General features: G+C 39.6%; 3 protein-coding genes across 3 annotated transcripts; 2 read left to right on the top strand and 1 right to left on the bottom strand.

The window, feature by feature from the left end:
* The first annotated feature begins 13514 nt into the window (after positions 1-13514).
* On the top strand, positions 13515-15468 carry LOC107793454 (small ribosomal subunit protein eS21). Its single transcript, XM_016615817.2, has 4 exons — positions 13515-13652; positions 14159-14250; positions 14355-14490; positions 15255-15468. Exons 2-4 carry the CDS (start codon positions 14201-14203, stop codon positions 15318-15320), a joined length of 252 nt encoding a protein of 83 aa, XP_016471303.1. The 5' UTR covers positions 13515-13652; positions 14159-14200; the 3' UTR covers positions 15321-15468.
* A 4025-nt stretch (positions 15469-19493) lies between these two features.
* Positions 19494-21723, top strand: LOC107793440 (WAT1-related protein At3g30340-like). The gene is made up of 6 exons (XM_016615795.2): positions 19494-19803; positions 19904-19966; positions 20084-20200; positions 20309-20717; positions 21198-21349; positions 21454-21723. Exons 1-6 carry the CDS (start codon positions 19622-19624, stop codon positions 21608-21610), a joined length of 1080 nt encoding a protein of 359 aa, XP_016471281.2. The 5' UTR covers positions 19494-19621; the 3' UTR covers positions 21611-21723.
* A 637-nt stretch (positions 21724-22360) lies between these two features.
* Positions 22361-22837, bottom strand: LOC107793446 (uncharacterized). The gene has a single exon (XM_016615807.2). It carries the CDS (start codon positions 22835-22837, stop codon positions 22361-22363), a length of 477 nt encoding a protein of 158 aa, XP_016471293.2.
* Between the last annotated feature and the right edge of the window lie 207 nt (positions 22838-23044).

Genomic DNA, 23044 nt, shown 5'->3' with positions numbered 1-23044 from the left:
CGAATCAATGGGGGTCATAGATTGAATGAATGTCAATCTAGACCCTCCATTTGTTCGATTTCGAACTATAAAAGAGAGAAATCGGAGGATTTTTGGGAGAGAAAAAATTGGAGAAAAAGAGAGAGGATTTTCGGACAACAATTTTGGGAAATTGGAAAATTTAGTGAAAAAAACTGGGATTTGATTTTCAGAGATCTTCTTTTCCTTTTCTTGGTTTTCTTCTGTTTTTTTTTTGCTTTCATTTCAAAAAGTCAGGAAAAAAATCAGAAAAAAATATACAAAATATTTCTATTGCTTCTTTCCGTTTCGATTTTTGATTTCAATATGGAGTTCGATTGAGGTCTGATTGGGCTCGATCTTTCTGTTGTCATTCGTGTTTCCGGTGGTGGTTTGTTGTCTTCGTTTGAGGCCCTGTATCTACTTCATCCTTTTAACAATATACTGAAGAACATCTATTTCAGGTTTATTCCTTCTCTTTCACTCTATGTTTGATGGTCGAAATATGATAAGAGCCGTAAGGAATTCACTTCTATAGTGGTAGATATTCGATCAAATTTTAGGAGAGTTTGTATTTGGAATCGGCTTCTAGTTGTAGTTCGTGCTCAAAAGAAATATTCGTTGATCAGTTCTTGTTGCCCGATGCGCTATCTTGTTGTTCGATGTGTTTGAATACGAGTAATTGAAAAATGAAACGTTTAGATTATATTTGATTTTCCAGATTAGATTCATTTGTCTTTGGTTTATTGACATGTGATCCATTCACATCTGTTGATTTCTTCTTGATGAGTAATATGTACTTTGCTTGAAAGTTGATTGACGGCCGGTGGAATTTAGAGTTTAAATTTAAGCGCCGTGAATTCTATTTCGGTCATTCTTTAAGTTCAACTTGGTTTTATTTTGCAGTCGTGAAATTTTCTGATCAAGTGGTTTAAAGCTCTCAAAATAGAATACCTAGCTTGACATCTCTTTTCCTTAATCGTGTTTTAAATGTTTCTTTTCTCATAATGATTAGTTGAAGAAATCCCTGTTCCTTCAACTACATGTTAATCCTAGGTCGTATGTTCTGAAAGAATATTTCCGTTGTTAAATTCCAACAAATGCATTATTCTTTCATGACTAATAATCTAGTGCAGTAATTATGTGAGTAAGAATTCGGCTTCTTTGCGGTTAATCTACTGAATTGGTATGTCAAATCTTTTTGATCTGCGACAAGATTTTCCATGTTTTAAGCTTTAATTAAATGGAATTAAAATTATTTAGTGTGTGATGGGGTACTTTGTTCATTTGAAAACTGATTTGTTGTTGTTTGTTTCTGAAGTCGATAGCTTCATTTTGTCTTATTTTTCGTACTGTCGCCTCCTTTGAATTATGTTTGTTTTATTTGCTTGGTTGTCTATTTTACACGTTATGTGTGAATGATTGGATTGAAATATTTCTGATGACTAAGTCGAGCCGCGGGGGTGGGGAAAAGCCAAAGTCCATTAGTAATTAATTTATTTTCATGCTTTAGGTATATAGCTTGGTATAATAAAAATGAAAGGTTAGAAACAAAACATGAGTACGAATTGAATTGTTCTTTTATTTAGTTCTTTTCTTTATTGATCATATTATTCGTTAGGAGCATGTTTAGGCCGACCGCATGTCACAACCCGGATTTTCCACCCTTAGGAGTCGTGACGGCGCCTACTAGTGAAAGCTAGACAAGCCAACCTTTTGAATTATTTACCTTTTTCCCATTTTTAATCCTTTAACAATTTGGAACCAACATTATATAAACAGTGAAAATTTAAAAGCGGAAGACTGAAACGTAATATATTAATAAAGGTGCCAATATCAATCCATACATAAACTACCCAAGACTGGTGTCACAATTTCACAGACTGTCTAGGAGTACTACAAATAATGGTCCGAAAGAATTATTACAACATTGTCTCTGAAATACATGAAATAAATAGAATAAAAGGATAGAAGGAGACGCCAAGGCCTTCGGACGCCGGCAGGACTACCGCGGATCTCTGGATGGATTGAAGGCAGCAACCCCAAAGCTAAGGTCAAAAAGCTGCTACACGGGGATCTGCACACAGCGCAAAGTATAGTATTAGCACAACCGACCACATGTGCTGGTAAGTACCTAGCTTAACCTCGGCGAAGTAGTGACGAGGTTAGGACTAGACTACCAAATAAACCTGTGCAATTAAATCATATACAGCAGAAAATAAAAGCAGGAATGTATAGTTAAGAATGGGAGGGGGAAACATGCTATGGGAAAAACATCAAATGATAACAGAAGGATAGCAGGTAAATATAAGGAGCACCATAACTCAATTATCAACAGGAATCAGAAATCAAACAAGTGCACGGCATCACCCTTTGTGCTTTTACTCTTGTCCTCACCATAAAAATTAATATAATCGGCACAGAATTGTACATCGTGCGGCACGGCATCACCTTTTGTGCTTTTACACTCTTCCTCACAAAATTATACACGACATCACCCTTTGTGCATTAACACTCTTCCTCACCCAAACAACAATCACAAGCAATAAGGGGCAAGGAAATAAATAAAATCACAATGAAATCCCGACAAGGGAACAATAGTACAACAATCAAATTCCGGCAAGGGAACAATGTCGAAGGCATCAACATCCCGGTAAGGGAGATATCATTAAAAGCAATAACATCCCGGCAAGGAAGACAATATAATAACCCTCTTCTCTTTTTCACATTTGCTTCACAACTTGAGCCAATGCTCTATAAGGTTCAATTACCAATTATACTTCCACAACTCATTTTACAACTTGAGCCAACACTCTTCAATATTCAAATACCAATAGTACTTCCCCAAGCTTTGCTCGACAATAAAATCATCACATAAGGCATGAACAATACAAACGAAGTCACATTAATCATAGTATAAGACTCACGAGGATGCTTGACACCAACGTATAGATACTCGTCACCATACCTATACGTCGTACTCAACAAATAACACATAGCAAATAGGACACAACTCCTAATCCCTCAAGCTAAGGTTAGACCAAACACTTACCTCGATGTCACGAACACAATTCAAGTCTCAACTATCGCTTTACCTCTTGATTCTACCACCAATTCGCTTGTATCTAGCCACAAGTTACTTAATTATATCAATAAATGCTAAATGAGTCAATTCTAATGCATGAAAATAAGTTTTTCAATGTTTTTCCCAAAAAGTCAAAAATCGATCCCGGGCCCACATGGTCAAAACCCAAGTTCGAACCAAAACCCGATTACCCATTCCCCCACGAATGCAAATATATAATTTGTTTTGAAATCGGACCTCAAATCGAGGTCCAAATCCCCAAAATTTGAAAAACCTAGGTTCTACCCAAAACACTTAATTTTCCCATGAAAACCCTTGATTTTGAGTTGAAATCATGCGAAAAGATGTTAAAGATTGAAGAAATCGAGTTAGAAATGACTTACAATTGATTTGGAGAAGAACTTTTCTTTGGAAAATCGCCCAAGAGAGTTTATATTTTGAAAGGGTTTGAAAAATGAAAGATTTTCGGCTAAGTCATGAATTTGCAGGTCGTAGATGTCGCAATTGCGAACCCTTTAGAACCTGGTAATCTCGCATTTGCGATCACTGTTCGCAATTGCGAACTCGCATTTGTGATCACTGTTCGCAATTGCGAACTCGCATTGCGATGGGAGAGTCGCATTTGCGACAATGGGGATTTCTGGGCCTTTTCGCATTTGCGAAGAAATGATCCTATTTGCGATCAGGCCTTCTCTCGCATTTGCGATGGTTTATTCACATTTGCGATCTCGTATTTGCGATGCGAAGCCTGCAGACCTGCAACATACCAGTAATTCCTAAGTGCAAATTTCACTCCAAGGCCTATCCAAAATACACCCGAGCCCTCGGGGCTCTAAACCAAACATGCACACTAACCTAAAAATATCATACAGACTTGCTCATGTAATCAAATCACCAAAATAACATCAACAACTATGAATTTAGCATCAAAATCAAGGAAAATCTCAAGAACTTTTAAAGTTTCAAATTTTACAACTAAAGTTTCGAATCACGTCATATGACCTCCGTTTCTTACTAAATTTTACAGGCTCGACTTAAATCACATATAAGGCCTGTACTGGGCTCCGGAACCAAAATACGGGCCCGATACATCAAATTTCAAATACATTTCATTTCCAATAACTTATATATATATATTCCAGAAAACAATTTTCTTTAAAATTTTATTTCTCGGGCTTGGGACCTCGGAACTCGATTCCGGACATCCGCCCAAGTCCCATATTTTCCTATGGACCCTCCGGGACCATCAAATCACGAGTTCGGCTTCGTTTACCCAAAATATTGATCGAAGTCAACTTAAATTTATTTTAAAGGCAAAATTTATCATTTTTCACAGATTTTCACGTAATAGCTTTTTGGATACATGCCTGGACTGCGCACGCAAATCGAGGTGAGACAGAAAGAGGTTTTTAAGGCCTTGGAACATAGAATTTATTTCTAAAACAAGTGATGATCTTTTGGGTCATCACATTCTCCACCTCTAAAACAACCGTTCGTCCTCGAACGGACATAAGAAGGAAGTACCTGAGTCGGAGAAAAAATGGGGATAACGGTTCCGCATATCGGACTCAGACTCCAAGGTCGATGCCTCAATAGGCTGACCGCTCCACTGAACACGAACAGAAGGGAAACTCTTCGATCTCAACTGACGAACCTGTCGGTCTAGAATAGCTACCGGCTCTTCCTCATAGGACAAGTCCTTGTCCAACTGGATAGTGCTGAAATCTAACACGTGGGATGGATCGACGTGATACTTTCGAAGCATGGACACATGAAACACTGGATGCACAGCTGATAAGCTCGGCGGCAATGCAAGTCTTTAAGCCACCTCTCCCACTCGATCAAGAATCTCAAATGGGCCAATAAACCTAGGGCTAAGCTTGCCCCTCTTCCCAAATCTCATCACGCCCTTCATAGGCGAAACCCCAAGTAACACCCGCTCGCCGACCATGAATGCCAAATCACGAACCTTACGGTTAGCATAACTCTTTTGCCTGGATTGAGCTGTACGAAGCCTATCCTGAATGATCCTGACCTTGTCCAAGGCATCGTGTACTAGATCTGTACCTAACAACCGAGCCTCTCCTGGCTCAAACCATCCAACCGGCGACCGATATCGCCTACCATATAAAGCCTCATGAGGAGCCATCTGGATTCTCGACTGGTAGCTGTTGTTGTAGGCAAACTCTTCTAAAGGCAAAAACTGATCCCACGGGCCTCCAAAGTCAATGACCCAAGCTCGGAGCATATCCTCCAAAATCTGAATAGTCCGCTCGGACTGCCCGTCCGTCTGAGGATGAAATGCTATGCTCAACTCAACCCATGGCCCAACTCCCACTAAACTGCTCTCTAGAAATGCGAGGTAAAGTGCATACCTTGGTCCGAAATGATAGACACTGGCACACCATGAAGACGAACAATCTCCCAGATATAGATCTCAGCTAACCTCTTGGAAGAATAGGAACTGCTACCAGAATGAAATGTGCTAACTTGGTCAGCCTATAAACAATAACCCACACTACGTCGAACTTCCTCTGAGTCCGTGGGAGTCCAATAACAAAGTCCATAGTGATACGCTCCCACTTCCACTCAGGAATCTCAATCTTGTGGAACAAACCACCAGGTCTCTGATGCTCGTACTTAACCTGCTGACAATTCAAACACCGAGCCACATATGCAATAATATCCTTCTTCATTCTCCTCCACCAATAATGCTACCGCAAATCCTGATACATCTTAGCGGTGCCCGGATGAATAGAGTACCGGGAACTATGGGCCTCCTCTAAAATCAACTCTCGAAGCCCATCTACATTAGGCATACAACTCTACCCTGCAGCCTCAAAACTCTATCATCTCCCAATGTTACATGCGTGGCACCACCATGTTGCACCGTGTCCCTAAGGACACATAAATGAGGATCATCATACTGCCGATCTTGGATACGCTCCAATAAAGAAGAACGGGCGACTGTGCAAGTTAATACACGGATGGGCTCAGAAATATCCAACCTCACAAACTGATTGGCCAAAGCCTGAACATCCAAAGCAAGCGGTCTCAAACCAACCGGAATATATGCTAAACTGCCCATACTGGCTGACTTCCTACTCAAAGTATCGGCTACCACATTGGCCTTTCCCGGATGATATAAGATGGTGATATCATAGTCTTTCAACAGATCCAACCACCTTCTTTGCCTTAAATTTAGCTCCTTCTGCTTGAACAAGTACTGCAGACTCTTGTGATCCGTAAACACCTCACATGGCACGCCATATAGATAATGCCTCCAAATCTTCAGTGCGTGAACAATGCCTGCTAACTCCAAATCATGAACCAGATAGTTCTTCTCATGAATCTTCAACTGATGCGAAGCATAAGCAATGACCTTGCCATCCTGCATCAACACTGCACCTAGTCCAATACAAGATGCATCACAATAAACTGTATATGGCCCTAAACCTGTGGGCAGAACCAACACCAGCACCGTAGTCAAAGCTGTCTTGAGCTTCTGAAAGCTCGCCTCACATTCGTCCGACCACCTGAACTGGGCACCCTTCTGGGTCAACCTAGTCATCGGGGCTGCAATAGATGAAACCCCCTCCACAAACCGACGATAATAGCCTGCCAGACCCAAGAAACTCCGGATCTCTATAGCTGATGCTGGTCTAGGCTAGTTCTTGACTGCCTCTATCTTCTTCGGATCCACCTGAATACCCTTTGCTGATACAACATGACCCAAGAATGAAACTGAACTCAACCAGAACTCACACTTCGAAAACTTAGCATACAACTGACTGTCTCTCAAAGTCTGAAGAACCACTCTCAAATGCTGCTCATGCTCCTCCCGGCTGCCGGAATAGATCAAAATATCATCAATGAAGACTATCACGAACAAATCCAAGTAAGGCCTGAACACTCGGTTCATCAAAGCCATAAAAGTTGTTGGGGCATTTGTCAACCCAAATGGCATCACCAAGAACTCATAATGCCTGTACCGAGTGCGAAAAGCTGTCTTAGGGACATCGGATGCCCTAATCCTTAATTGATGGTAGCCAGATCTCAAGTCAATCTTCAAAAATATCTTGGCACCCTGAAGCTGATCAAACAAATCATCAATCCTCGATAATGGATACTTATTCTTGATTGTAACCTTGTTCAACTGCCAGTAATCTATACATATCCTCATCGATCCGTCATTCTTCTTAACAAACAACACCGACGCACCCCAAGGCGAGACACTGGGTCTAATGAAGCCTTTTTCAAGTAAGTCTTACAACTTCTCTTTCAACTCTTTCAACTCAGGCGGGGCCATACGATACAGCGGGATAGAAATGGGTTGGGTGCCCGGAGCCAAATCAATGCAAAAGTCAATATCCCTGTCGGGTGGCACACCCGGCAGGTCTAAAGGAAATACCTCAGGAAACTCACGAACAACAGGCATGGAATCCATAGAAGGAACCTCAGCACTAGAATCACGAACATATGCTAAATAGGCCAAACACCCTTTCTCGACCATACGCCGAGCCTTCACATATGAGATAACACTACGGGTAGAATGACTAGGAGTCCCTCTCCACTCTAAATGAGGTAAACCCGGCAAGGCTAAGGTCACAGTCTTGGCATGTCAGTCCAATATAGCGTGGTAAGGTGATAACCAGTCCATCCCCAATATGACATCAAAATCAACCATGTCCAAAAGTAACAAATCTACACGAGTCTCAAGACCCCCAATCACAACTACATGAACGATGGACACGATCTACCACAATAGAATCACCCACCGGTGTAGACACATATATAGGAGCACTCAAAGAATCACTAGGCATGACTAGATATGGTGCAAAATAAGATGACACATAGGAGTACGTAGATCTTGGATCAAATAGAACTGAAGCATCTCTACTACAAACCAGAACAGTACCTGTGATAACTGCATCGGAAGCCTCAGCCTCAGGCCTAGCTGGAAGAGCATAATATCGGGGCTGGGGCCCACCACTCTGAACTACATCTCTAGGATGGCCTACTGCTGGCTGGCCTCCACCTCTAGTGGCCTGACCTCCACCTCTAATACCTCTACCTCCACCTCTAGCACCTCTACCTCCGCCTCTAGTTGGATGAACAAGCTATGGAACACTCGGTGCCTGAACCATGGCATGGGAACCCTGATGCTGAGAGCTGCTCGATGCTCGAGGGCAAAATCTAGCAATGTGCCCCATATCGCCACAAGTATAACAAGCCCTCGGCTATTAAGACTGCTGACCCTGACGACCTGAATGACCACCCCGAGAACTCTAGAGTGGTGGTGCACTGTATGACTGTTGATCAGAATACTGTATATGAGAACCACGACTACCTGAAGCACCGTGAGAAACTTGAAATGCCGACTGAAAAAGCCTAAGAGGATGGCCTCTACCATACGAATCCCTACCTCCAGATGAGGCGCCACTGAATCTGCCTGAATGACGAGGCCTCTTGTCAGACCCCTGACCACCTCCCTGCGATAGAACCATCTCAACTCTCTTAGCCACATTGGCCGCCTCCTGAAAAGAAATCTCACTCCCCGCCTCCTTAGCCATTTGAAGTCGAATAGGCTGAATGAGTCCCTCAATGAACCTCATCACTCTCTCTCTCTCTCAGTGGGAAGTATAAGTAGAGCATGACGGGCCAAATAAATAAATCTGGTCTTGTATTGAGTAACAGTAATAGAACCCTGCTGAAGACGCTCAAACTATCTCCGATAGATCTCTCTCTGAGTGACAGGAAGAAACTTCTCCAAAAACAACTGAGAAAACTGATCCCAAGTCAAAGCTGGTGACCCAAGTGGTCTGGCCAAACAATAATCCCTCCACCAAGTCTTGGCGGATCCAGATAAGTGAAAAGTAGCAAAGTTGACCCCATTCGTCTCCACTATCCCTATGTTCCTGAGAACCTCATGACAGCTGTCTAAATAATCATAGGGATCCTCAGAAGATGCACCGCTGAAAGTGGTAGGGAAGGGCTTGGTAAACCTGTCCAATCTCCACAAGGCATCGGCAGACATAGATGCTCCCTCACCGGGCTGAGCTACCACACCGGCTGAATTGCTCCAAATGGCTGAGCTGCTGGAGTCTGAAACTGGGGAGCCATCTTCTTCGGAGTGCGAGTAGCAGGAGTCTGGGCTCCTCTTTCAGCCTGATAGATGGTTGGTAATACGGGAAACAAGCCTGCCCGGGTGACACTCTCCATAAGGCCCACTAGATGGATCAGAGCATCCTGGAGTACTAGGGTAGAAATGAACCCCTCTGGGACCTAACTGGGCACACCGGAACTGCCTAGGCCGGAACCTCATCATCAGACTCAACCTGAGGCTCCGCCACTGGTGCTGCTGCTCTGGGATGAGCTCTGCCCCTGCCTCGGCCTCTAACACGGCCTTGGCCTCGCCCTCTGCCCCTCGTGAGAGCTGCTGCTGGGGGCTCGGGCTGCTGATCAGTGGATGAGAAAGCGCGTGTTCTCGCCATCTGCGAAAGAACAGAGTAGAAATTCAATAAGCATTGAGAAACCAAACCGCATGACAGGAAAGAATAGATGTGAAGTTTTTCCTAACTTTGTAGCCTCTAGGGATAAATACAGATGTCTCTGTACCGATCCCTTAGACTCTACTAAGCTTGTCTGTGAATTGTGAGACTTAAGTAACCTAGAGCTCTAATACCAACTTGTCACGACCCGGATTTCCCATCCTCGGGAGTCGTGATGGCGCCTACTAGTGAAAGCTAGGCAAGCCGACCTTTTGAATTATTTACCTTTTTCCCATTTTTAATCATTTAACAATTTGGAGCCAACATTATATAAACAGCGGAAATTTAAAAGCGGAAGACTGAAACATAATATATTAATAAAGGTGCCAATATCAATCCATACATAAACTACCCAAGACTGGTGTCACAATTTCACAAACTGTCTAAGAGTACTACAAATAATGGTCAGAAAGAATTATTACAAACAATGTCTTGAAATACATGAAAGAAACAGAATAAAAGGATAGAAGCAGGCGCCAAGTCCTGCAGACGCCGGCAGGACTACCTCGGATCTCCGAATGGACTGAAGGCAGCAACCCCAAAGCTAAGGTCCAAAAGTTGCTGCACCGGGATCTACACACAGTGCATAGTGTAGTATCAGCACATCCGACCATATGTATTGGTAAGTACCTAGCCTAACCTCGGCGAAGTAGTGACGAGACTAGGACCAGACTACCAAATAAACCTATGCCGATAAATCATATACAGCAGAAAATAAAAGCAGGAATGTATAGTTAAGAATGGGATGGGGAAACATGCTACGGGAAAAACATCAAATGATAATAGAAGGATAGCATGTAAATATAAGGAGCACCATAACTCAATTATCAACAAGAATCAGAAATCAAACAAGTACACGGCATCACCCGTCGTGCTTTTACTCTCGTCCTTACCATAAAAATCAATATAATCGGCACGGAATTGTACATCGTGCGGCACAACATCACCTTTCGTGCTTTTACACTCTTCCTCACAAAATTATACATGACATCACCCTTTATGCTTTAACACCCTTCCTCACCCAAACAACAATCACAAGCAATAAGGGGCAAGGAAATAAATAAAATCACAATGAAATCCCGGCAAGGGAACAATAGTACAACAATCAAATTCCGGCAAGGGAACAATGTCGAAGGCATCAACATCCCGGTAAGGGAGATATCATTAAAAGCAATAACATCCCGGCAAGGAAGACAATATAATAACCCTCTTCTCTTTTTCACATTTGCTTCACAACTTGAGCCAATGCTCTATAAGGTTCAATTACCAATTATACTTCCACAACTCATTTTACAACTTGAGCCAACACTCTTCAATATTCAAATACCAATAGTACTTCCCCAAGCTTTGCTCAACAATAAAATCATCACATAAGGCATGAACAATACAAACGGAGTCACATTAATCATAGTATAAGACTCACGGGGATGCTTGACACCAACGTATAGATACTCGTCACCATGTCTATACGTCGTACTCAACAAATAACACATAGCAAATAGGACACAACTCCTAATCCCTCAAGCTAAGGTTAGACCAAACACTTACCTCGATGCCACGAACACAATTCGAGTCTCAACTATCGCTTTACCTCTTGATTCCACTACCAATTCGCTTGTATCTAGCCACAAGTTACTTAATTATATCAATAAATGCTAAATGAGTCAATTCTAATGCATGAAAATAAGTTTTTCAATGTTTTTCCCAAAAAGTCAAAAATCGATCCCGGGCCCACATGGTCAAAACCCAAGTTCGAACCAAAACCCGATTACCCATTCCCCCACGAATGCAAATATATAATTTGTTTTGAAATCGGACCTCAAATCGAGGTCCAAATCCCCAAAATTTGAAAAACCTAGGTTCTACCCAAAACACTTAATTTTCCCATGAAAACCCTTGATTTTGAGTTGAAATCATGCGAAAAGATGTTAAAGATTGAAGAAATCGAGTTAGAAATGACTTACAATTGATTTGGAGAAGAACTTTTCTTTGGAAAATCGCCCAAGAAAGTTTATGTTTTGAAAGGGTTTGAAAAATGAAAGATTTTCGGCTAAGTCATGAATTTGCAGGTCGCAGATGTCGCATTTGCGATCACTATTCGCAATTGCGAACTTGCATTTGCGATGGTAGAGTCGCATTTGCGACAATGGGGATTTCTGGGCCTCTTCGCATTTGCGAAGAAATGATCGCATTTGCGATCAGGCTTGCCCAGGCCTTCTCTCGCATTTGCTATGCGAAGCCTGCAGACCTGCAACATACCAACAATTCCTAAGTGCAAAATTCACTCTGTGGCCTATGCAAAACTCACCCGAGCCCTCGGGGCTCCAAACCAAACATGCACACTAACCTAAAAACATCATACGAACTTGCTCGTGCAATCAAATCACCAAAATAACATCAACAACTATGAATTTAGCATCAAATTCAAGGAAAATCTCAAGAACTTTCAAAGTTTCAAATTTTACAACTAAAGTTCCGAATCACGCCATATGACCTTTGTTTCTTACCAAATTTTACAGGCTCGACTTAAATCATATATAAGACCTGTACCGGGCTCCGGAACCAAAATACGAGCCCGATACCATCAAATTCCAAACACATTTCATTTCCAAAAACTTACATATATTCCAGAAAATAATTTTCTTTAAAAATTCATTTCTCGGGCTTGGGACCTCGAAATTCGATTTCGGGTATACGCCCAAGTCCCATATTTTCCTACGGACCCTCCGGGACTGTCAAATCACGGGTCCGGGTGCGTTTACCCAAAATGTTGACCAAAGTCGACTTAAATTCATTTTAAAGGCAAAGTTTATCATTTTTCACAGATTTTCACATAATGGCTTTTCGGATACGCGTCCGGACTCATGCAAATCGAGATGAGGTAGAAAGAGGTTTTTAAGGCCTCAGAACACAGAATTTATTTCTAAAACAAGTGATGACCTTTTGTGTCATCACACCGCACTTGGGTAGGCAATATTATGACGTTTTGTTAACTTTGAGGTGAGAGGTTGCCCCCTTTAGTTAAATTCATCCGGGGAATGCCCCATAAAATCTGTAAATATTTTTATCAGGGGAATGCCCCGAAGTGAATGTAAAAGAAGACCGTGGTATCATCATTGGAGTCGTAATATAGGATAGTTACATTTATTTATTTTCGTTTATGTAGGGACGACCTCGAGCCTCTTTGTGTTTATTTTTCTTTTATGTGTGTTTTTACCTCAACTTGAATATTTTAAAAGCCAACTAGATCGGGTATGCAACCGTACTAGTTACGGGACTTGGGGAGTGCCTAACACCTTCTCCCCGAGTCAAATGAACCCCCTTACCCGAATCTCTAGTGCAAACTTAGTTTTAGAGTTCAAAGTGTTTTAAATGGAAAAATCATTTTTAAAAAAAATGGTGACCTGGCACACCGAAACAAGGTGACGACTCTAAATAAATCCTTTTAAACACAATTTTTTGTCACTTTCGAATTTGAAAACCCTTTTTGAACTTCAATTTTTTTTTATTTAATAGGGTTAAGTGAGGTAAAAAAAAAGGGGTGTGACATCAACAAGACTTAAGATAGTGATTTCTAACTTGCCAGCGTCAAAACTATATATAATGGATAATTTTAATTCGATTTATATTAATTAATTAAAAAGTACTTCTAGGAAGAGTGCATATGCATAAGTAGGGTGAGGGTTCAAATTTTAGTACTCGATCACAAGTGAGGGCAGGGTGAATATTTTATAAAGAATTGACAATAAATAAATAAATAAATAAATAAATAAATAATTAGTAGTAGAAATATCAATCGTTCTATTCAGTTGGTTATGTTATATCCTACTATTTTCATTTTTAACAATTCTGATTTCGATCATTCTTTTCTTGGCCTCCCACAGGGTCATTGGGCCTATAAGCCCAATAAGTAAGCCCATTAGGGTAACGCTCACATTAGGGTTTCTCATCTGCTTAAATCGTGGCTTTGTGTCACTTCTTCACACTTTGCCCCTTGAAGAGCTCTCCCTTCATCTCAGGTATGATACTTATCGTTTCTTTTCTCATGTTAGTTCTACAAGATTCGTGGGTCTGTTCATCAGTTTAACTTCTGTAAATTCTCTCATAGAAATGGTCAAAAAGAAAAGAAAAAAAGAAGAAGGGTTGAACGTGTTTCGTTTTGGGTAACAGAATTCTTGCCTTTTTGGATATAGACAACTCTAATTCTTATGGGTTTAGAAAAATGTGTTCTTGTTAATCGCTATGACCTTTTTATGTGACAAATGTGATTTAAGTTATTGAAGCTGAATACTGTAATTTTGTAGAACAGTAATTGAGGATTTTTCTGTTTTAACCTGAAAGATTCTATTTTGTTGTGAAATTTTTTGTTCATGCTAATGTCAACGGCTATTTTATTTTATGAATGTGCATTTTTGTAGAAGCTGAATCATGTAGAATAGAAAAAAAGTGTTTGATATTAGATTTGTCAAAACCAGAAAGGTATTAAACTTGTTTAATGCTGATTTGGTTTTGTGGGTTAAAAAAGGTTGTTAAAGCTTGATCGGAGTATTCAGAAACACTAGCCAAGATGCAGAACGAAGAGGGACAAAACGTTGATCTTTACATCCCCAGGAAATGGTATGCCCTAATTCTTTGCTTTTATTTTGGTTTCACATTGATTTTACTTAGTGTTTGTATGTCTGAATGTTGTAATAATAGCTAACATGTGCCCTCAATTGCAGCTCTGCTACCAACAGGGTGATCACTTCAAAGGATCATGCCTCTGTTCAACTTAATGTTGGCCATTTGGATGATAAGGGCTTGTATATCCCTGGCAGTTTCACCACTTTTGCTCTCTGTGGTTTCATCCGTGCTCAGGTACTCTTTCCTTTGATAGTACCTGTTTAACGTTTGCGGGTGAAATTGATGGCGCTGTCTGTTTTCCCATGACATCTTAGAGGTTTTAGTTTTAATAATTCATTTGATGAACTTGTACAATAGGGATATTGCGTAGATTGTTAATTTTTGGAGGTTTGATGTTAATCTATACCTTATAAGTGATACCATCTGGGCGTATCATCTATAAATATTTTGAGCTACCTAGAAAAGGTCAAATGCAGTTTCCATGCAAATTAATATGGGGGGAGTTGGGTAGAGTCACCATGTGCAAAAGTAGTCTAGTGTAGATTGGTTTATCACTTCTATTTCTGTTATCGATCTGCCAAGAAATAGATGTGAGAGCCATACCAAAAGTGTAATGCTGAAGCTAGTTTCATTAACAGAAATATAAAATTTTGTAACCTTTTAGTAGCTTACAGAAGTTAAAATGCCCAAAGCAGAGTAAGAACCTCAACTATATGCCTGAGACGAAGCCTAAAGATTTAGAATACTCAATTAAACTTCAGAAAATCAAGAATAACACATCTTTCTGCTGTTTTCTCTATGTGATGGAGGTATTATTATGTGCCGGGGGAGTTTTGGTTCATATCCAGAAAGCTTGGGATGTTCAATTTTAACCAGTCTTTTCTGCATCCAAGTTCATTTTTAGTATTTGAATAGGCCATTTAGCTTCCCTTTGTGTTTTGGCGTTGCTGATAGTTTAAGTTTAAACAAGTTCAATTTTGTTCTTTTCATCTTCGTAGGGTGATGCTGACAGCGCACTGGATCGCCTCTGGCAGAAGAAGAAAGTTGAAGCGAGACAACAGTAGAAAGATAGATTTGCAATTTGAGATTATTATCTTATGATGGAGGATTTATGATAACTATTTGAATTTCATCTGAGTTTGACACTGTTTTCCCTGCTACGTATGGGATAGCTTATCTTTGGATATTTCACTTGGCTTCATGGTTTTGATCTCCTTTTCTGTTAAGTTTTAAAATGACTTGTTATATTCCTGTGCTTGTGTTGCTGAATCTTATTTCCCAACTGCGGAGAGGGGTGAGTGTTAATGTTAGTTCAAGATCTAATGTGAGAATAAACTATTCATTAGAGTAGTATGTCCCATCAAGTTGCTTCCTTTATCCCATAGTACTGCTATTATGAGGCATGGAAGCTGAATCCGGAGTTTATGATTTTCTGTTCGCTTATTGTTTTAATAGAATAGAGTTTACTCTACAAATATGTCTTGAGCTTTATTTACAGGTTTTGCTATTCTTTTTGCTAATCTTCAATGAAAAGGGATTATATAATTATAGAAACATATGCAAGGGACTGTAAGATCAAGTTTCTTCTGCTCTAACTATAGACTGTGGAGAATGCCAAAATGAGACCTCATCTAATACTCAATGTTATCTCCAAGTTTTTCCAAGAAGTCGATTAGTCTTGTGTGGAGTATGTACAAAGCAAAACGCTAAGTGAACTTTTGAAACAGCAAAAAAGATGTTCCTCTCCCTGTAATGTTCTAAATAGGATAGCACTGGATCATGCTTCTGGCTAATGTTAGTGTATGCCCTGAAGATTAATCTAAAGGAAATAGTAAATAGGAAAAAGACAACATTATAATCAAAGAAATACCGTTTTTTCTCCTTTCTGGTCAGTCATCACAGACACATTCAAGCATATGTTGTAATTGCTACAGGTGTGTTGGTTCAATATGTTTACTCTAGCTTTTGGGTACTTCACAGAGAAGTACACCACATTATAATCTTGGACACCACATTTTCACCGGACAAGATGGAGGTCAACCTGAAGTGATAATGGTCTCTTTACCCACCCTGATATACTCCATTACCTTAGTTTTTGTTGGAAAACGACCCGAAAATATTCTTAACATGGTGTGATATTGTCTGCTTTGGGTTACGCTCCCACGATTTCCGCAAAGGACCTCACACCATTAAAAGTATTCAACTCCTTACAAGTAGCTTCCTTTTTCTTTTCTACTTTCCAGTGGGACAATTGGATAATACCAAGAGGGTAAGACTTTTTTTCAGTCGCCTTCTTTATTTGTTTCAGATTTCTCAAATCCATGCAAAGAGGGGAATGATTAAAATTTTTTCCACAAGGGGGACATAATGTTAAACCTTCATACTCGCATAGTTCATTGCATAAGGATATAGTAGTTCGCTGTGGCATAATGCCACAAGCACCAAGTAGTAGCACTAGATAACTGTAAGCAAAGATTTCGTAAAGTCAGCAGATTGATATGAAAAGGATATTGGGGTTCACTGTGGCAGATGCCTTAAGCAGTAGCACTAGAAAACAGTTAGGATATTGTGTTTCCTTGTTGCCTTGTGTATTATGTATCATCAAGAATGCATTTGATGCAGGATTGAAGTTCATCTTTCGATTAAAAGAAAGCTAAAATTGGTGTGTTGATATATCTGTGTACATTTTAATATACCTTGTACAGTGAATTTTGACGAGATCATGTTCATATAAACCCATTAACATGTTTCAACAAGAAGAAACTATAATGAACATTACAAGCAAAGGATGTGGTGGGCGATGGGTGAGATCCTTTTACTCTTAACTAGAGGTCTCATGTTGGGGCATGGAAATGGAAAACCTATCGGTATAAAGCATTTTACTCTCCTTTGCTAGCAACCTGACACGAATTCAGATTAGTCGGGCTAGTGGGCTACAGGTACTGGATGGTTAAACCGATAAAAACAGAACTATATTGAACATCACATAGAGCTGTGTGGCATCTGAGCCATTGCAGCTGCAAGATTTTGGTGTGCTTTTAGGCATGGAAAGCCCATAATAGAATGGGTAGGGGTAGGCTATATAGATCATCCGCATCCATTCTGGTCTATTCATATCTAATATTCAGATGATACATAATAGTTAGTTTTACATTGATGCTTAACCTGCCGCAATTCTCCTCCTTTTTATGGTTTAGGAACGGGTTATGCTTTCACGTGGACAGTTAATAAACCATGAAAAAATGCCTAAATTAATATAAGCCTCAAGAGTAGTTGTTAAGCTCTTACCAGATAGATGGACCTAAAAAAACAAGAATCTCTATTATGAGGCATTTGATGATTCGCTGTTTGTGCTTACTCAATAAGTTGCATGTTGCAGAAGACTTGTGTGGATGGAAAAATAATTGCCTATAAGATGCCAATAAGAGTACTGATGAGATTTGATTTCTGTATAAAAGGTTATGCTTTACCACGTTGAATATGAGCATCGAGAAATTCTGATATCTGGGACATGGAACAAAAATGGAAATAGAGAATCTCATCACATTTAACATCAGTATGCCAATAGAGGCAAGCGCAGGGTTCTCTCGCTCTACTTTACTGGTTCCGTGCCTCTAATGCAAAGAACAGTTGTTAGAAAATAATTCTGTGGTTCGTACTGTTACTAAAGGAGAAGAAAGGATTCCAGCTCAATACCTTAGATATGGAACAAAAGAATAAGGAGTAAGATAACAGACATGAAAGCAGTGTCTATTGTCCATCCCCTTACTTTCCATTGAAAAGAATGTGATGTTACTGGTTAAAAAGCACTGCTGTGACTTATAGCCAATATAACTATCCCCTGTAGTGGTGGCCCTCATATCTTGCAACCCAAGTGGGATAATTTCTTTCTTTGATGTTTTAAAACTGTACAAGAAAGTTAAGATTTGATCCATCCTTTTAGCTCTTTCATGTGGAAAATCCTTTTCTTGGTCCGCAGGAATAGACCTTTCGAAGGTGAAATTGTTACATAGTTCCAGTCCTTCCGGTTCGCTATTCCTTGAGCTGAGGGTCTGTCGGAAACAACCTTTCAACCTTTATAAGGTAGAGAAACAAACTCTATCAGAAATAACCTCCGCACCTTATATAAGGTCTACGTACACACTGCCTTCTAAACTACCTCCGTACCTTATATAAGGTCTGCGTACACACTACCTTACGTACCGGTGTAAGGTACGGAGACCTTAATCTTAATTTGCTTTCTGAACTAGTTTTAACAAGTTTGTAGTAGATCTTTCGCAATTAAAGCTTATGCTAACTATCTTTTTAACGTCATTTGAAGCGAGTTTTTATTCAGCCAGTTGGTTACTTAAAGACTATTTTCCTCTTTTCCCTCTATGAGTTTGTATGGCAAGGAAAATACCTGGTCCCATATCAGGTAGTATGCTCTGCTAACTAAAGAATATTGAAAAAGGAATAGTAATAGTATTCTTATATGAATAAGATGAATTATTCTGTGTCCCCATATTGTTCTCTGAAGATGCTTGGATACAAGTTTCTAAAAGCAGCATTAGATGCCATCAACACTAAACAGTTAGGCTCAAAGAGTGAAAAAATGAATTAGATGACAATGCTGCAGGAAGGGGAATCATTTCTGTTTGACCCCCATCCACAAGATGCTCACCACACTACTTTTTATATACTAAAATGGAAAGTTTGCCTAGATTAGTGGGTTGACTCACATGTTAAATGTTCTAAAGACAAGTTAATAAGCCAAGGAATATTAAATGGATAAATATTCTTAATATGCTTAGGAGTGGAGAATAGGAGTCTTGTCGTAACTGGTAAAGTTGCTTCCATGTGACCAGGAGGTCATGAGTTTGAGCCGTGGAAACAGCCTCTTGCAATACAGGGTAAGACTTCGTACAATAGACCCCTGTGGTACGGACTTCCCCGGACTCCGCACATAGTGGGAGCTTAGTGCACCAGGCTGCCCTTATGCTTAGGAGTGGAGATACAAAGGTTGATCCCTTAGCTCATTGGTATCGATGAATTTGTTAATCCCGAAACTAATTCACAATGAGTTTGTTATGCTGGAAAGGATCAGTCAAAAGGAAGGAAATAGTGTAGTCTTTCAAACAAAGAAAAGGAGAAAATGATAGAGTATATGATGTTAAATAAAATGTCAACTTTTTAGGTAGATTAAAAGCATTGATGTGATTGCAGGAATTAATCCCTTCTCTGTATACACTTTTCACTCCACTAAAGTTTATGTGAAACTTTAAATGTCTATCTCAGCTTCAGGTTTAAAAACACATGATAATTCAAAGAAGAGGCAGTTCAGGAGAAGTAAGTTAAAGGGTCCATTGAAAGGGAAAAGGCTCAGATGAAGAGCTATGTGGAATGGTACCCTATTTTTATTATGTTGGCAATTGATTTTGCTTTTGCCATTAGTAATATACTTCTCAAGAAGATTATATTGGATGGAATGAGCCATTTGGTCTTCATTACTTATCGACAGTCCATTTCGACCATATTTTTAGCCCCAATTGCCTTCTTTCTGGAAAGGTATGAAGATTGTCTCCCAGTTCTTGGAAAAATTTCCATCTCAGATATATGAAAACCTTTGTCTCCTTTGAAAATGCAACTTTTTAATTTCTTCTTGCAGGAATACTAGACCAAAACTCACCCCTCAAATCTTGTGTAACCTTTTCTTGAGTGCTATTGTTGGGTAAGTCTGAACGATCTCTATAGTGTTCACTATATTCTTCTAAGTTTAATGGCTCTTTTGCATGGCTATGTTTTCTTGCTAAACATTTTTGACCATATGTTACATCTTTTGTTGTAGGGCATCTCTTACGCAATACTTATTCCTTCTTGGAATAGAATACACATCTGCAACTTTCTCATGTGCTTTTGTCAACATGGTTCCTGTGATCACATTCCTTATGGCGTTACCTTTTGGGTCCGAAAGCTCAGTTTGCTTATGTCAATGAAAAAATAGCTTTAGACTGTCCTATTTTCTTATTCTACCGATAATGGTTTAACTCCATTATGCATGAATGTGATGCAGGTTAGAGACTATCAACATCAAACACGGAAGTGGAATAGCCAAATTGATTGGTACATTAATATGCGTTGGAGGTGCCTTCATACTGACTTTTTACAAAGGCATCCCTTTGATTCATTTTTCAGACCTACAATATGTATCTCCATCCTCGGATGCTGCTATTAGTTCCTCGAAAATAAAGGAAAGATGGATTCTTGGTTCTCTGGCGTTGTTTGCTGGGACGTTTTTGTGGTCATCGTGGTTCCTTCTTCAATCCTTTATTGGAAATCGATATCCATGCAAGTACTCTAGCACTGTTATCATGACCTTCTTTAGTGCCATACAATCGGCTATCTTAACTTTGTCTATCGATAGAAGACTATCCATGTGGATTCCAAGGGAAAAGATCGATATGTTGACTATCATCTATGCTGTAAGTACTCTCTATGCTGGTTTTTTTCTTCCTAAGTAGGAGTAGCAGATATAGATATTTTCCTGTCCCTCACGTGGAAATTATTTCTCTCTTTATCGCTCATTGTATTTTCCTTTTTGCAAAGTTCTGATGCACCACAGATCGAGTTAGTACTGTATGTGCTTGAAATACTAAGAATTTAAAGAGAACTTTCACGGATTCGTTAGACATCCTGAATGTTTGTGACAATCAACGTCGATTTGGGAATATGACAAGTACAGATAAAAGAAAAGCCAAGTCTGCTATGAACCAAATAATGTCCTTTCCTTTAGTTTGTTAAAGGAACATACGAGACAAAAAGTAGTAAACGCCCTTCTGTGTTGTTTAATTTAACGACGAACATAATCATGGAGAGGCCTCTAAACACAAGATGGAAACTTAATTATCTCATTATTATTTAAGTTTAAAACTTCCTAAGTTAACAAAAGTATACTTTTCCAGGGATTAATAGGTTCAGGAATGTGCTATGTGGGAATGTCATGGTGTGTGAAGAAGAGGGGTCCAGTCTTCACTGCAGCATTCAGTCCTCTTGTCCAAATTATGGCAGCCATGTTCGACGTTCCCATTCTACACGAACAACTACATCTTGGAAGGTGATTTCAACAGTTTAAAAACTTCTAAATTCTTTTTTAACCATTTTCCAAATATTCACCTTAGCACTGACTAACTAATTTCCTTCATAAACGATCATGATCAGTGTAATTGGATCAGCTATTGTAATTGCCGGTCTATACTTTCTGCTTTGGGGCAAGAACAGAGAAATGCAAAAAGTTGTCCATGAAACTGAAGAGAAAAAGGACAAGGAGCTAACCTTTAAAGATTTAGAAACCAATTCTGAATCCAGGATCCCTTAATGTCAACTTTGTCAACTTTCTCTAGAAGTATTTCAATATGTATTCCATATGAACCGAGGTTTCTTTGTTAACCTTAGATTTTGTAATAAAAAACTGCACCTTTACCATTAAAATTTTTGTTCTTCAAGGAATGAGTGCAAGAATCAATTAGGAAAGAGCCTGCCAAAACTTTCAATTGCAAGAATAAAGTGTGTATCCAAAGAAGGGAAGCTTTGGTGTAACTGGTAAAGTTGCTGCCATGTGACCAGGAGATCACAGGTTCTAGCCGTGGAAACAACCTCTTGCTGCAATGCAGGGTAAGACTGCATACAGTAAGCCCTTATGGTCCAGCCCTTTCCCAGACCCCATGCATAGCGGGAGCTTAGTGCACCGGGCCGCCCGTTTCTTTTTAAGTATGTACCCAAAATGGCTTGAGATAACTTTATTGTGCTACCAAAGGAAAATGAGAAGTAGCACAGCAGAAAGATCTGAAAAAATGTTATGATTATTTAAAGTAACAGAAATGTAACATTTGCCTTTCTGATATATCATAAGCATATTGAACCTCAAACAAGCATCACTTACTATAGGTTTTAAGCCGAATGGTAAACACAGTAAACTTCAGACAAGACAAGTTGAAAAGAGAAGGAAATACAAAGAACTAAAAAAACAAGACTCAACTAAGCTCTGGTACTTTATTCATATAGAGTAAAGGTCTGAATTTTTTAGCAGTTTCTTGACCATTGAGCTTATCTTGATTATTGTACAAGCCTATTCTGAGTGTTGAGAATGGGGGTAATGTTTGGAGCTTCCCCTTTCCTTCTTTTTTCCATGTCCTTTTGGTGTTGGGGTTTCTTGATCCACATAATCAGAGATGTCCAAATGAACACCAGGGTCATTAGTACAATAGCTACCACCCAACATGATTGAATTGTTGATGGACTGGAAATTGCTATTCACATATGTTTTTAAAGCCTCTTTCTCCCCTGGTGAAACGCCGTCGAGGCCAGGTTTCTCATCCATCTCACCGCGCATGCTGGCTCCAACATTGGTTCCAGCTAGAGTGATGATTCTTGTGCCATGATCATCTTCATCATCGCCTTGAAGATTCTGATCCGAGTCTCCTGATGCTGCCTTGTGCACGCGTTGGAGGCTGGTCAGTCGTTTCGTTAGAGTAGAGATCATGTCCTTGATATCATTATCTGCTTGCTTTTGCTTCTCCCTGTCAACAAAATTAGAGTCAGCCATGATCAAGAAGGGAAAATATATAAGAATTTTGTATATAATGGATACAATATGAAGTTTGGCTTGGTTTTAAAGAGGAGGAAAACACAGTTGTGTTTGATTAAAGTTGAGGGACAGAACTAAAATTCTTTCCCTACTTAGCAATGCAAGAATTTCATTCAAATATTCTCAAAATGGAAAAATCAAGAAAAGCATTGCTTGTTGAAGGGT

Source organism: Nicotiana tabacum, chromosome 7 (assembly GCF_000715075.1).
Source record: "Nicotiana tabacum cultivar K326 chromosome 7, ASM71507v2, whole genome shotgun sequence".
Lineage (NCBI taxonomy): Eukaryota > Viridiplantae > Streptophyta > Magnoliopsida > Solanales > Solanaceae > Nicotiana > Nicotiana tabacum.
Note: the sequence above shows the minus strand (reverse complement) of the source record. Positions and strands in the feature narration are given on the sequence as shown.

What these genes read in the sequence shown, in the direction of transcription:
- LOC107793454 (XM_016615817.2), top strand. Translation starts at nt 14,201, where the DNA reads ATGCAGAACGAAGAGGGACAAAACGTTGATCTTTACATCCCCAGGAAA. An exon ending in CTTTACATCCCCAGGAAATG is followed by an intron (nt 14,251 to 14,354) that starts GTATGCCCTAAT and finishes CCTCAATTGCAG; the next exon opens with CTCTGCTACCAACAGGGTGA. An exon ending in GTGGTTTCATCCGTGCTCAG is followed by an intron (nt 14,491 to 15,254) that starts GTACTCTTTCCT and finishes TCATCTTCGTAG; the next exon opens with GGTGATGCTGACAGCGCACT.
- LOC107793440 (XM_016615795.2), top strand. Translation starts at nt 19,622, where the DNA reads ATGAAGAGCTATGTGGAATGGTACCCTATTTTTATTATGTTGGCAATT. An exon ending in TTCTTGAGTGCTATTGTTGG is followed by an intron (nt 19,967 to 20,083) that starts GTAAGTCTGAAC and finishes CTTTTGTTGTAG; the next exon opens with GGCATCTCTTACGCAATACT. An exon ending in TGTTGACTATCATCTATGCT is followed by an intron (nt 20,718 to 21,197) that starts GTAAGTACTCTC and finishes ATACTTTTCCAG; the next exon opens with GGATTAATAGGTTCAGGAAT.
- LOC107793446 (XM_016615807.2), bottom strand. Translation starts at nt 22,837, where the DNA reads ATGGCTGACTCTAATTTTGTTGACAGGGAGAAGCAAAAGCAAGCAGAT.